The sequence below is a fragment of the Pimephales promelas genome, chromosome 22 (assembly GCF_988280905.1).
Source record: "Pimephales promelas chromosome 22, fPimPro1.hap1.1, whole genome shotgun sequence".
NCBI lineage: Eukaryota > Metazoa > Chordata > Actinopteri > Cypriniformes > Leuciscidae > Pimephales > Pimephales promelas.
The window spans coordinates 12,027,878-12,041,346 of NC_142790.1; the positions used below are offsets into that span (position 1 = coordinate 12,027,878).

Below are 13,469 nucleotides of genomic sequence, written 5' to 3' on the forward strand. Positions count from 1 at the left end.
TCAAAGTTGCTCTTCTATCAGCTTGAATCAATCGGCCCATTCTCCTCTGACCTCTAGCATCAACAAGGCATTTTCACCCACAGGACTGCCGCATACTGGATGTTTTTCCCTTTTCACACCATTCTTTGTAAACCCTAGAAATGGTTGTGCGTGAGAATCCAAGTAACTGAGCAGGTTGTGAAATACTCAGACCGGCCCATCTGGCACCAATAACCATGCCATGCTCAAAATTGCTTAAATCACCTTTCTTTCCCATTCTGACATTCAGTTTGGAGTTCAGGAGATTGTCTTGCCCAGGACCACACCACTAAGCAACTTCCATGTGATTAGATAATTGCATTAGTGAGAAATTGAACAGGTGTTCCTAATAATCCTTTAGGTGGTGTATATTGTATAGTATATTGTACATGCAACAACAGCAGTTCCTCTAACCTTGTAAATTGCTGATTTGAAGGCCTCTGCTTTTCAACAATTTGTCTTTTTCACTTCCCCTCCTTCTATTCTCCTCCCTCTCTCTTTCAGACTTCTCCATAACTGTCTTCATCTCATTCTATAAAAGAAAATACTGTATGTGTAACGGATGATGTTTTGGATTACGTGAAGATTATGTTTTGGTTTACATTGTGATGTATTTTCACTGCGACTGTGTGTACCTGGAGGTCAGCATTTAGGCGATGCTGCAATAATAATAAGTCCCTAGTTTTCTGGAGTTCTAAAACAGTTTCTGCATATGAGGCTTGTACTGCATTCAAATCCTTTGTTGTGTCTTCTAACTTTCCATCCGTTTTCAAGAAACACATCACCCCTTGAGTCTCCTGCTGCATTCTGAAGGCCTAAGAGAACAGATGTAAAGATGTAATGTAACAAACAAAGAAAAGCATTATACACCTAATTATTTAGAAATATCACCAAAATCTGCAACATTTAAAACTAAAATCTTACCTTAATCTGCAGCAGAGTCTCACTCAGATCTTCCACACTCATATCAAACTCCTGATAGAAAATGAAAAACAGATTGTAATGAGCTGAACGTCCGGCCCCATTTTGTCTTTGCAAAGGATAATTTAGTGTAATACAGGAAACTTTACTTTTGTAACAGAGTCCAGTTTCTCTTGCAAAGATGTGACCTCCTGCCTTTGCTGCAGGACTTCTTGCTCCAAGCAGTCATGTTTTTCTCTGAGGAACATAGCCATATCTGAACACAGAAAAATACATTCAGTTTGTTGGGGAGATCTTTGCATTAACATTGAAAACATGAACCTCCGATGCATTTTGCATTTTTGCTATTATGAGCTATGATTTGATGATTACAGAATTTTCAGGAGAACTTTGTGCACCGTGTTCAGGCTGCTATAATCAGCACTCCAGAACAAGATGAGATGTGGTGCAGAATTGATGGAGCTAGACATAAATCTGACAGCGCAAGAGCCTTACCTCTATCTCGCTCATTCTCCTTCTGAACTCGATCATTCTCAAGTCTCATCTGTTCCTTCTCCTGCTCCAGCATTATCTTTTCTCTCCTTTCTTCCACCAGTCTTTCTTCAAGCTTCTGTACCTCCTCTCTCCATGTATCTTCTCTCAATGATTCCCTTGGTTTCTCTTGTTCCTCATGTTTTCCTTCTTGATGGCTTTGGGCAGACATAGTGCTATGGTGGAAACCAATTAATTAAATCATTTAAAACCAGGCCTTTTTAAGTACAGATTTCCAATTCCCTTGAAAAGTAACTGCTGTCATAAGTCAATTCAGGCCGATAAGTTGGCTATACCCTAGGAAATCCCCTTTGCCCCACAGTCCATGATAATGTCCCTGGTTTTTCCTCACTATCAATGACCCTACATTCTATGAAATACTGACCTCTCCAGAAGTGAATCATAGCTCTTCTTCAAGAGGATCCTCTCCTCTTCCAGATCTGAAACCCTCTCCTGAAGCTGAGGAACAGATGATTGCATAAGATTGCAAAGAAGAAAACTTGGAAAAAGTGCAAAAACTTTAAGAGTAACTCAAGCTGTACCTCCCCCAGAGCTTGCAGTGAAAGTGTGGCAGTGTTGAGCTGGCCCTCGAGTGTTAGCACTTGCTGCTTCTCCTGTTTCAGCTGCTCGCTCAGGTCCTCCACCTTCTCCAGCAGTGCTACTTGGCTCTCTTTTAGAGACCTTTGGCCCTACATAATATTTACCCATATAAAATAAAAAAGACACAGAACCTCATTTATTCAATGGCATCAAAATGAACTGGGTTTAAATTATCAATGTTCTATCCTGATCAGAATAGGGCTACTTCTATTATACTATTTTATTCTCAGGTCATCTCAATGTTTGCATGAATATAAAGAAATAGCTGATAATGATGATCTTTTCAGGTTAAGCTCACCTCCTCCAGCTGGTTCTCGAAAGCCTTAAAAAAGAACACAAAGAGAGGAGATAATGAGGATGATTTGTTAAAATGCCAACATATAATTTGGAAGACATTATACCAGTTATTTTGAAGTGAAAGTCCCCATCTAAGATCCAATTCACCATATACACATTGATATATATATATATATATATATATATATATATAGCTATATATATACATGCCCACATACAAACAAACTTTGGACCAACTTAAATGTGTTACAGGCAAATGTATTATTTTTATGAATTTGTATTTATGGACATGTTAAAAAAACTTTCATACAAAGTAAAAAGATTATTCATTATGAAGACAATATGCTACTTAATGTAGGTCAATAATATATTTTTTACTACTTAATTTCACCATAAGCCAAAAAGTTAAATTATCTATAATATGATAGTAAATTGTACTTAAAGGGTTAGTTCACCCAAAAATGAAAATTAAGTCATTAATTACTCACCCCCATGCTGTACCAACCCCTTAAGACTTTCGTTCATCTTCGTAACACAAATAAAGATATTTTTGATTGAATCTGAGAGCTGGATCAGTCCTACATAGAATGCCTAAGGGACTGGCTCTTGACGGCCCATAAAGTCATTAAAGAAAAGGTTTAAATATTCCATGTGCCTACAGCGGCTCAATTATAAGTTTATCAAGCGACGAGACTACTTTTTGTGCGAAAAAAACATAAATAACGACTTTATTCCACTATTCCAATACTTCCTTATGGGCGCATGCGCGAGAACTGAGACGAGGGCGTTCTCCTTCGACTACTTTTTGTTACCGGCTGCTCCGCTTAGGAGTATTACCGCCCCCTTTTAAAAATATTATTGAATATTTTTTTATTTAGTTTACTTACTATAAAATAAACTGAATCTGTAATTATAGAACTATAGAATTGCTGAATCTGTTTTTGTGCAAATGATATGAGTTAATGCCTGCTCACATTTAGTCTAGAACTACAATAACCACACAGCCCGGCCCCACACAATGGATGCACTTTCTCCCTATTTTTCTCAACATGGAGACAGGAGGGGTGTGTAATGCTTATGAGTGTTTATTATTTTAAATAATAGAGTTATAGAGATAATATTTTAAATATTATTATAAATAAAATAAAGACTATTGAACTCATCATGCATGCTGCAGACCAGTTTAACACGGTGTTAGTCAAAAAATGTGAAAACAAAGTAACTTGCATTACTTATTTGAAAAAATTAACTCAGATATTTTGTTGTAAATGTAAAGGCAATGCCTTACTTTATTCATTATGAAAAAAGTAATCTGATTATGTAACTTGTGACCCAAATGACCCCAAACCCCTTAAATATAATCGAATTGTTTTTTTTTGTTTTTTGTTTTTTTTGCTCTGGTTTGGTCTTACGGCTCACCTCCTGAAGAGAGAGAAACTTTTCCTGATTGACCAGAAGGGCGGAGCTCTTTTCAGAGAGCTGCTTCTGCAGTCTGATCACATCCACATTATCTTTTATAGTGAGTCTGTAAAGAGGGAAACAAATGTCACACACACACATACTGGTACGGGTGGTTTATAAGGACTTTTTCCCCAAAAAAGTCCCATCATGGTTTATGGGGACCCACCTTTCCCTTTGTCATAGAGATTAATAAGAAATATTAAACTGCTCCTTATGGCATGGGGTAAAATTCTGACTACTCAGAATTTCATTCTAATGAAACAGTCTGGAAATATGAAGACCTGACAAACTACAGCACTATGAGGACAGGGCAGGAGTGGGCGTTTCTTGGTTTAATTATGATTTATGAGGACCACCCTGGTTTATCTGGACATCACTCACATACACGCACACACACCCATCTGACCCTTAATTATGAGGACAACCCCGGTTTATCTGGACATCACTCACATACACAAACACACACAGCTAACCCTTAATTATGGGGACTAACCTGGTTTATCTGGACATTATCTACTAGTACACACATTATTATAGATGAGCATCATAGTTTAACTTTATCCATGGCAGTGCCACATCACTTAAGTCTGTATCAATACCAGCATATAAAATAAATAAATAAATAAATAAAATAATAATTATTAGCAATTGTTCAACCTGGCTTAAAGTTTAAGAGAGATTTCAGAAAACTAACCTGAGTTTGTAATGTGAGATTAAGCAGGTATGAAGTGAGTGAAGAGCAAAGAGAGAAGAGGGAAAGTGAAATAAATATGGAAATATTTTAACATTAAAAATTAAGAAATAAAAAAAACAAAAACAAATGGAAAGTTTACTACTTAACCATCACTGACAAATGACAAAGTTTTGTCTAAAGATACTTTTAGAATAAAGCTAAATATTTCCAGTTGATTGGGTTTGGGTTTTGTTAATGTGAAAAGAGAAGATTGTTTAAGACTTAGTTTTATATCTAAATGAACATTGCTGACCATTTGGTTTTAACTGGACATTAGTAACCATATGAATCATGCATACACACACACACAACCCTGACTAACCCTTGATTATGAGGACATTTTGGGTTTAACTGGACCTCACTCACACACACACACACAACCACCTGACTAACCCTTGATTATGAGGACATTTTGGGTTTAACAGGACCTCACTCTCACACACTCAAACACACACAACCACCTGACTAACCCTTGATTATGAGGACATTTTGGGTTTAACTGGACCTCGATCACACACACACACACACAACCACCTGACTAACCCTTGATTATGAGGACATTTTGGGTTTAACTGGACCTCGATCACACACACACACAACCACCTGACTAACCCTTGATTATGAGGACATTTTGGGTTTAACAGGACCTCACTCACACACACACACACAACCACCTGACTAACCCTTGATTATGAGGACATTTTGGGTTTAACAGGACCTCACTCACACACACACACAACCACCTGACTAACCCTTGATTATGAGGACATTTTGGGTTTAACAGGACCTCACTCACACACACACACAACCACCTGACTAACCCTTGATTATGAGGACATTTTGGGTTTAACTGGACCTCGATCACACACTCTGAAACACACACAACCACCTGACTAACCCTTGATTATGAGGACATTTTGGGTTTAACAGGACCTCACTCACACACACACACACAACCACCTGACTAACCCTTGATTATGAGGACATTTTGAGTTTAACTGGACCTCGATCACACACACTCAAACACACAACCACCTGACTAACCCTTGATTATGAGGACAAACTGGGTTTAAATGGACATCACTATTAAGTCCACACATAGCAGGAGTACCTGTATTAGAGTAAAACCAAATCAACTATTCTACATTAAAGAGTGAATTCACGAATGATTGTGCATCTTTTTGCTGCCACTAAACCTGTAAAAGTAATACGCACACGAAATGAAGTGCTACCATGTGCTGTAGCTAACATATATCAGCCAACATATACAAATGTGGTGCAAAATGAGCCTGGTTGGAGAAAAGTCAGTGATCAAAGATCAGCAGGTTTTACACTTCACTGAAGACTAGTTAAAGGGCAATTAGATGAAGAAATGCAACTAGACAGCCAATAAAACTAACAAAATTAAACTAAAAGGGCATTTTTTTTATTTTGCAAATGGTAAAAAAGGCTCAACAACTGAGATCTAATAAGCACATAATGCCTTCCAGTAAATGCATGTATTTGTACATTTCTTTCAAAACAGTGTTTAATAAAAGTATATAAAAGGATGTCTTGAACACTCTTCTGGCCCAACAACACTTTAGAGAACAAAACGCAGACATTAAAGGTGGTATCAGCGATACTGATCTCTCTAAGAACTCTAAGAAGATTTCTTTTTCAACATCAAACCTCGGTTCCTCACGAAATGCCTTATATTTTGGGCCATTCTTTCTCTCAGGACAGGGTCCTCTGCAGTCTTGCACAGCTCACACTCTGCCTTTGTTGCTAGGTGTCCCTTTGAAATATGGAAATGTTTCACAAAAGCATTATCTTCATTTGGGCTCCATGGCCTTTTCGCTATTCTCCTTGATTTGGTCTCTGTAAAACAAACAAACAAACAAACAAACATATACATACACATATGTATACCTATATGTATGTACATGGAATAACTTTAATATACCCAAATGTTTAAATACCTCTGGAGTTCTCAGTTTCATCCTGATTCATTTGTCTTTTTCCTGAGGGGTAAAAAGCAACAATTAAAATGTATTCCAGCCCAACAATCCAAACAGTTTCGGACCATGTGAAACATCAGCAGATAAGCACACAGGGAAACTAGTCTCTGGTCCTGTGCAACACAAAAAGGACCACATTTACACTGTTAGCGGTGTACGAAGATCAGACCCCAGTTCCCTTTCCCTACTACTGTTACAGAGTAGGCTTCCACTACACCTCCTCTTCACCACTGTAGGACACTTTCACCAGAATATTAACCATCATGAACTCAACATCCCATCATGCCGCTTACCTGAGACCGATTACAAACACCTGCAGCTCATGCACACTCACCCATATAAACCCCGTTCACTCAAGTTCATTGCGAGGTATTGCATTGCCCCGGCATACAATTTCTGAGCGTTTTTTCTGTGTTTGCTGAACTGTTACTGACCTTGGATTGTTTCTACCGACCTCTGATTGTTCTGCTGCCTGCCTCGACTCGGACTGTTATATCGACCTCTGATTGTTCTGCTGCCTGCCTCGACCCGGACTGTTATATCGACCTCTGATTCTTCTGCTGCCTGCCTCGACTCTGACTGTTATATCGACCTCTGATTCTTCTGCTGCCTGCCTCGACTCGGACTGTTATATCGACCTCTGATTCTTCTGCTGCCTGCCTCGACCCGGACTGTTATATCGACCTCTGATTGTTCTGCTGCCTGCCTCGACTCTGACTGTTATATCGACCTCTGATTCTTCTGCTGCCTGCCTCGACCCGGACTGTTATATCGACCTCTGATTCTTCTGCTGCCTGCCTCGACTCGGACTGTTATATCGACCTCTGATTCTTCTGCTGCCTGCCTCGACTCTGACTGTTATATCGACCTCTGATTCTTCTGCTGCCTGCCTCGACTCGGACTGTTATATCGACCTCTGATTCTTCTGCTGCCTGCCTCGACTCGGACTGTTATATCGACCTCTGATTCTTCTGCTGCCTGCCTCGACTCTGACTGTTATATCGACCTCTGATTCTTCTGCTGCCTGCCTCGACTCTGACTGTTATATCGACCTCTGATTGTTCTGCTGCCTGCCTCGACTCGGACTGTTATATCGACCTCTGATTCTTCTGCTGCCTGCCTCGACTCGGACTGTTATATCGACCTCTGATTCTTCTGCTGCCTGCCTCGACTCGGACTGTTATATCGACCTCTGATTCTTCTGCTGCCTGCCTCGACTCGGACTGTTATATCGACCTCTGATTCTTCTGCTGCCTGCCTCGACTCGGACTGTTATATCGACCTCTGATTGTTCTGCTGCCTGCCTCGACTCTGACTGTTATATCGACCTCTGATTCTTCTGCTGCCTGCCTCGACTCGGACTGTTATATCGACCTCTGATTCTTCTGCTGCCTGCCTCGACTCGGACTGTTATATCGACCTCTGATTCTTCTGCTGCCTGCCTCGACTCGGACTGTTATATCGACCTCTGATTCTTCTGCTGCCTGCCTCGACTCGGACTGTTATATCGACCTCTGATTGTTCTGCTGCCTGCCTCGACTCGGACTGTTATATCGACCTCTGATTGTTCTGCTGCCTGCCTCGACTCGGACTGTTATATCGACCTCTGATTCTTCTGCTGCCTGCCTCGACTCGGACTGTTATATCGACCTCTGATTCTTCTGCTGCCTGCCTCGACTCGGACTGTTATATCGACCTCTGATTCTTCTGCTGCCTGCCTCGACTCGGACTGTTATATCGACCTCTGATTGTTCTGCTGCCTGCCTCGACTCTGACTGTTATATCGACCTCTGATTGTTCTGCTGCCTGCCTCGACTCTGACTGTTATATCGACCTCTGATTGTTCTGCTGCCTGCCTCGACCCGGACTGTTATATCGACCTCTGATTCTTCTGCTGCCTGCCTCGACTCGGACTGTTATATCGACCTCTGATTCTTCTGCTGCCTGCCTCGACCCGGACTGTTATATCGACCTCTGATTCTTCTGCTGCCTGCCTCGACTCGGACTGTTATATCGACCTCTGATTGTTCTGCTGCCTGCCTCGACTCGGACTGTTATATCGACCTCTGATTGTTCTGCTGCCTGCCTCGACTCGGACTGTTATATCGACCTCTGATTCTTCTGCTGCCTGCCTCGACTCGGACTGTTATATCGACCTCTGATTCTTCTGCTGCCTGCCTCGACTCGGACTGTTATATCGACCTCTGATTCTTCTGCTTCCTGCCTCGACTCGGACTGTTATATCGACCTCTGATTCTTCTGCTGCCTGCCTCGACTCGGACTGTTATATCGACCTCTGATTCTTCTGCTGCCTGCCTCGACTCGGACTGTTATATCGACCTCTGATTCTTCTGCTGCCTGCCTCGACTCGGACTGTTATATCGACCTCTGATTGTTCTGCTGCCTGCCTCGACTCTGACTGTTATATCGACCTCTGATTCTTCTGCTGCCTGCCTCGACTCGGACTGTTATATCGACCTCTGATTCTTCTGCTGCCTGCCTCGACCCGGACTGTTATATCGACCTCTGATTCTTCTGCTGCCTGCCTCGACCCGGACTGTTATATCGACCTCTGATTCTTCTGCTGCCTGCCTCGACTCGGACTGTTATATCGACCTCTGATTCTTCTGCTGCCTGCCTCGACTCGGACTGTTATATCGACCTCTGATTGTTCTGCTGCCTGCCTCGACTCGGACTGTTATATCGACCTCTGATTCTTCTGCTGCCTGCCTCGACCCGGACTGTTATATCGACCTCTGATTCTTCTGCTGCCTGCCTCGACCCGGACTGTTATATCGACCTCTGATTCTTCTGCTGCCTGCCTCGACCCGGACTGTTATATCGACCTCTGATTCTTCTGCTGCCTGCCTCGACTCGGACTGTTATATCGACCTCTGATTCTTCTGCTGCCTGCCTCGACCCGGACTGTTATATCGACCTCTGATTCTTCTGCTGCCTGCCTCGACTCTGACTGTTATATCGACCTCTGATTCTTCTGCTGCCTGCCTCGACTCGGACTGTTATATCGACCTCTGATTCTTCTGCTGCCTGCCTCGACTCGGACTGTTATATCGACCTCTGATTCTTCTGCTGCCTGCCTCGACTCGGACTGTTATTATGCAATGCAACATATTGATAGTATTATTAATAATAATAGTATCAATATGTTGCATAACTACATTCCTGTAATAATTTATTATAGACATTCAACTGCAAATTAATGTACAATCATTCTATTGATTGTTGTAAAGAACAACCTTCCGTGTTGATACAACTGCTTTCACTAACTTGCACTGGTGTAGACGACAGAGGACGCAGAGGTAGGCAATCAGCAGGAGGATTGCAAGTAACCGCAGGAACTTTGATATTAACATTTTTTATAAGGCTATACCCTTCTTGTTTTGAACTTCATGCATGTGTATTGAATGTTAGACAAGTTCATAATGATAACGAGACTGTTTATCGTGGTGATGTGTAGCCTACAGAGACTTCGCACAGACAGTGAATGAAAGAGATCGGCAGAGCGCGTGCGATTACCTGCGTCTGTCTTTGAAGTCATATGTATTCATGGAAGCTTGCCGTGCCGTGTCAAAGGAATGCAAAATAGTTGTCGAATCATCCTTTTAACGTTCACGTTACGGGTATTTACCATAAATGCGCGTCAGCAGCAGCGCTGATCAGCATCCCACAGCACTAGGAAGCCACGGGGAAATAAAATCAGTGAGTCACGCATTGAATCAATGCCATTTGCCCATGCGACGCATTGCTGCTCAGCTGAGCCTTAAGTGGAACTCAAAGTTCAAAATAATTAACACCTTGAAGTTGTTTCATTACATCTATTTTAATGAATCTAATAACTATTTTAATGAAATTAAAATGAATTTAATGAATATTTTTTGAACGTGTTCGTTGAATGAATGGTTTAATGAAATAAAGTCCATTGTCGTAACAATTGGTGAATCGATTTTTTCAACACAGCACTAGTTATATCGACCTCTGATTCTTCTGCTGCCTGCCTCGACTCGGACTGTTATATCGACCTCTGATTTTTCTGCTGCCTGCCTGCAAGGATGTTTGCCAATTGGTCACTGCAACTAATTCTAGAATCAACCAAAGTCTTAATATCTAGTGGCCCTTTCATGGCTTCGTCGTGCACAAAGCAGATATATAAAACATGTGAGGAGGAGAAGGCTGACATGCAGATCTTGTCTATAAAGTCAAATAAATCCAAAACACATTACATTATAAACATCAACGTACCATTTCCTTTCCAGTGCATATTGGTTCTACAGCTTATCCACAATAAAGCAGCAGCTGACACATACCCAAAGCAACAGCTTTTCCTCAAACCCTAACCCTGACATGACGGTCCTCATAGTGGAGAACTGTCCTTACATTTCAGGTCAGTGTCATGCCCATCCCCCAACACACGAGTTGTGTTGAAAATGTATGAAAATGTATGAACCGAGCAAGGTACATTTTACTCGAATTTGAGACGTCACAACAGCGTCTTTAAGACGACAGTCCGCGTCAACCAGTCGAGTATGATGCCCAACCATCCTACACTTAAAGGGTTAGTTCACCCAAAAATGAAATTTCAGTCTGTATTTACTCACCCTCATGTTGTTCCAAACCTCTATGTGTTTATTTGTTCTGCTGAACAAAAAGGAAGATATTTGGAAGAATGTTTTAATCAAACAGATCTCATTCCCCATTGACTACCATAGTAGGAAAAAATACATACAATGGTAGTCAATGGGGAATGAGATCTGTTTGATTAAAACATTCTTCCAAATATCAGCAGAACAAATAAACACATATAGGTTTGGAACAACATGAGGGTGAGTAAATACAGACTGAAATTTCATTTTTGTGTGAACTAACCCTTTAACATTGCCTGTGTCAAAGAGAAGAAAACAATGAAGGAACATACTTACTTTCTGTTTCACTGATGAGGAAGGATTCACACTGCATTCAGTCACAGCCACTGATGTCTCGTCACACAATTCCTGTAATTATGAGAAAGACAGGTACAACACTGAGGCAAGGATGTTTGCTAATTGGTCACTGCAACTAATTCTAGAATCAACCAAAGTCTTAATATCTAGTGGCCCTTTCATGGCTTCGTCGTGCACAAAGCAGACATATAAAACATGTGAGGAGGAGAAGGCTGACACACAGATCTTGTCTATAAAGTCAGATAACATTATAAACATCAACATATCATTTCCTTTCCAGTGCATATTGGGTCTACAGCTTATCCACAATAAAGCAGCAGCTGACACATACCCAAAGCAACAGCTTTTCCTCAAACCCTAACCCTAACATGACGGTCCTCGTAGTGGAGAACTGTCCTTACATTTCAGGTCAGTGTCATGCCCATCCCCCAACACACGAGTTATGAAAATGTATGAACTGAGCAAGGTACATTTTACTCGAATTTGAGACGTCACAACAGCGTCTTTAAGACGACAGTCCACGTCAACCAGTCGAGTATGATGCCCAACCATCCTACACTTAACATTGCCTGTGTCAAAGAGAAGAAAACAATGAAGGAACATCCGTTCACTTACTTTCTGTTTCACTGATGAGGAAGGATTCACACTGCATTCAGTCACAGCCACTGATGTCTCGTCACACAATTCCTGTAATTATGAGAAAGACAGGTACAACACTGAGGCAAGGATGTTTGCTAAATTGGTCACTGCAACTAATTCTAGAATCAACCAAAGTCTTAGGCTGAATCCCAATTATCCGTCTTACCCTTTCCCCTTCCCCCTACCCCTCAGCCCTTCCCCTCACCCCTCACTCCTACACCCCACCCCCACCCCTTACCCTCACCCCTACCCCCCACCCCTTCCCCTCACCCCTACCCCCCTCAGTTTTGCACGTTCACGTGAGAGGAAGCGCCATCCCAATTTTCATTTTGATCTAGGGGTAAGGGGAAGGGGTATATACCACTTAAGACCAAGAATTTTCATGAGCTTACTTGAAACCAAGGGGTAAGAAATGCACTGCGCAACTGGCAACGATGGCATTGCCTCTCCTTCACTCTGGATGGCATACCATCCAGAGTGTCCCATAAATTTAAGTTTTTTTACTTACATGATTGATAAAAAAAAATATGACAGTCTTGTTTTGTGCTCTACACAGTTATGTACATATAGGCTATATTTGCAACTATGTTGTTTATTGAAACGTTTTTAAAAATCGCTACTTTGCTACGCTAGGCTATGCTAACGTTACGTTGCTGATTTGCACAATCAGTCCCACATTTCAAGATCACCCAAAATTTACGGTATTCAGCTTTGGCTTTCTACAGTCGCCATTCATTATGTGTACATTATTTGACACTGACACGTACGTGATCAGCTTCTCAGATGATGCATTCAGCTTCAAACGGATCCCGACTGAGACGGGAATATTAGATCAACAATACATTCAGATTCACAGATTTAAATGAATGAATTCAGTCCGATTGAAACAACACCTTGTGCATGTAAACATAATGAATAGTGAAGGCAGAAAGCAAAAGCCGAATCCCGGACATTTTCAGCGATCCCGAAATCCGGGTGACATGTCCGGGAAAAGGAGGACGTTGTATGGTCACCCTGGAGACATCAGTACGTGCTTTAAATATACTGTCCTGTATTTGTTGCTGACAATCGCAAATAAATCTCCAGTACCAACGCAATCGACATAAGCATACTTGCAGACGGCATCTTAAAAGTTACGAGAAGTTTGTGATCAACACTTTTCACCCCTGGTGATAGACGCCAAGGACGTAACCGAGTGGTGTCTCATTTCATAGGGGTATGTTTGCACTAGCGCTTACCACTCGATTTCGAGGGACAAGGCCTAAGGGTAAGACGAAGGGGAAGGGATTAGACAGAGAATTGGGATTCAGC

The 13,469-nt window shown here is 41.6% G+C and overlaps 1 protein-coding gene and 1 long non-coding RNA gene across 2 annotated transcripts in view; both read right to left on the reverse strand.

Annotated features, from left to right (window-relative positions):
• rpgrip1 (RPGR interacting protein 1) overlaps positions 1-13,469 on the reverse strand; it is a 35,653-nt gene that overhangs the window by 9,785 nt on the left and 12,399 nt on the right. Inside the window, exons 8-16 of the mRNA XM_089125777.1 lie at positions 3,787-3,892; positions 2,369-2,392; positions 2,013-2,159; positions 1,856-1,929; positions 1,435-1,646; positions 1,089-1,195; positions 943-993; positions 654-833; positions 433-550 (exon numbers count right to left, since the gene is read on the reverse strand). Of these exons, the coding sequence (XP_088981903.1) occupies positions 433-550; positions 654-833; positions 943-993; positions 1,089-1,195; positions 1,435-1,646; positions 1,856-1,929; positions 2,013-2,159; positions 2,369-2,392; positions 3,787-3,892 (1,019 nt within the window). The remainder of the gene's footprint in view (positions 1-432; positions 551-653; positions 834-942; positions 994-1,088; positions 1,196-1,434; positions 1,647-1,855; positions 1,930-2,012; positions 2,160-2,368; positions 2,393-3,786; positions 3,893-13,469) is intronic.
• LOC148969582 (uncharacterized) lies at positions 6,232-12,206 on the reverse strand. The gene is made up of 4 exons (XR_016149236.1): positions 12,135-12,206; positions 11,499-11,570; positions 6,523-6,564; positions 6,232-6,421 (listed from the first exon to the last, which is right to left on the reverse strand). It is a non-coding gene; the product is annotated as an uncharacterized LOC148969582 (long non-coding RNA).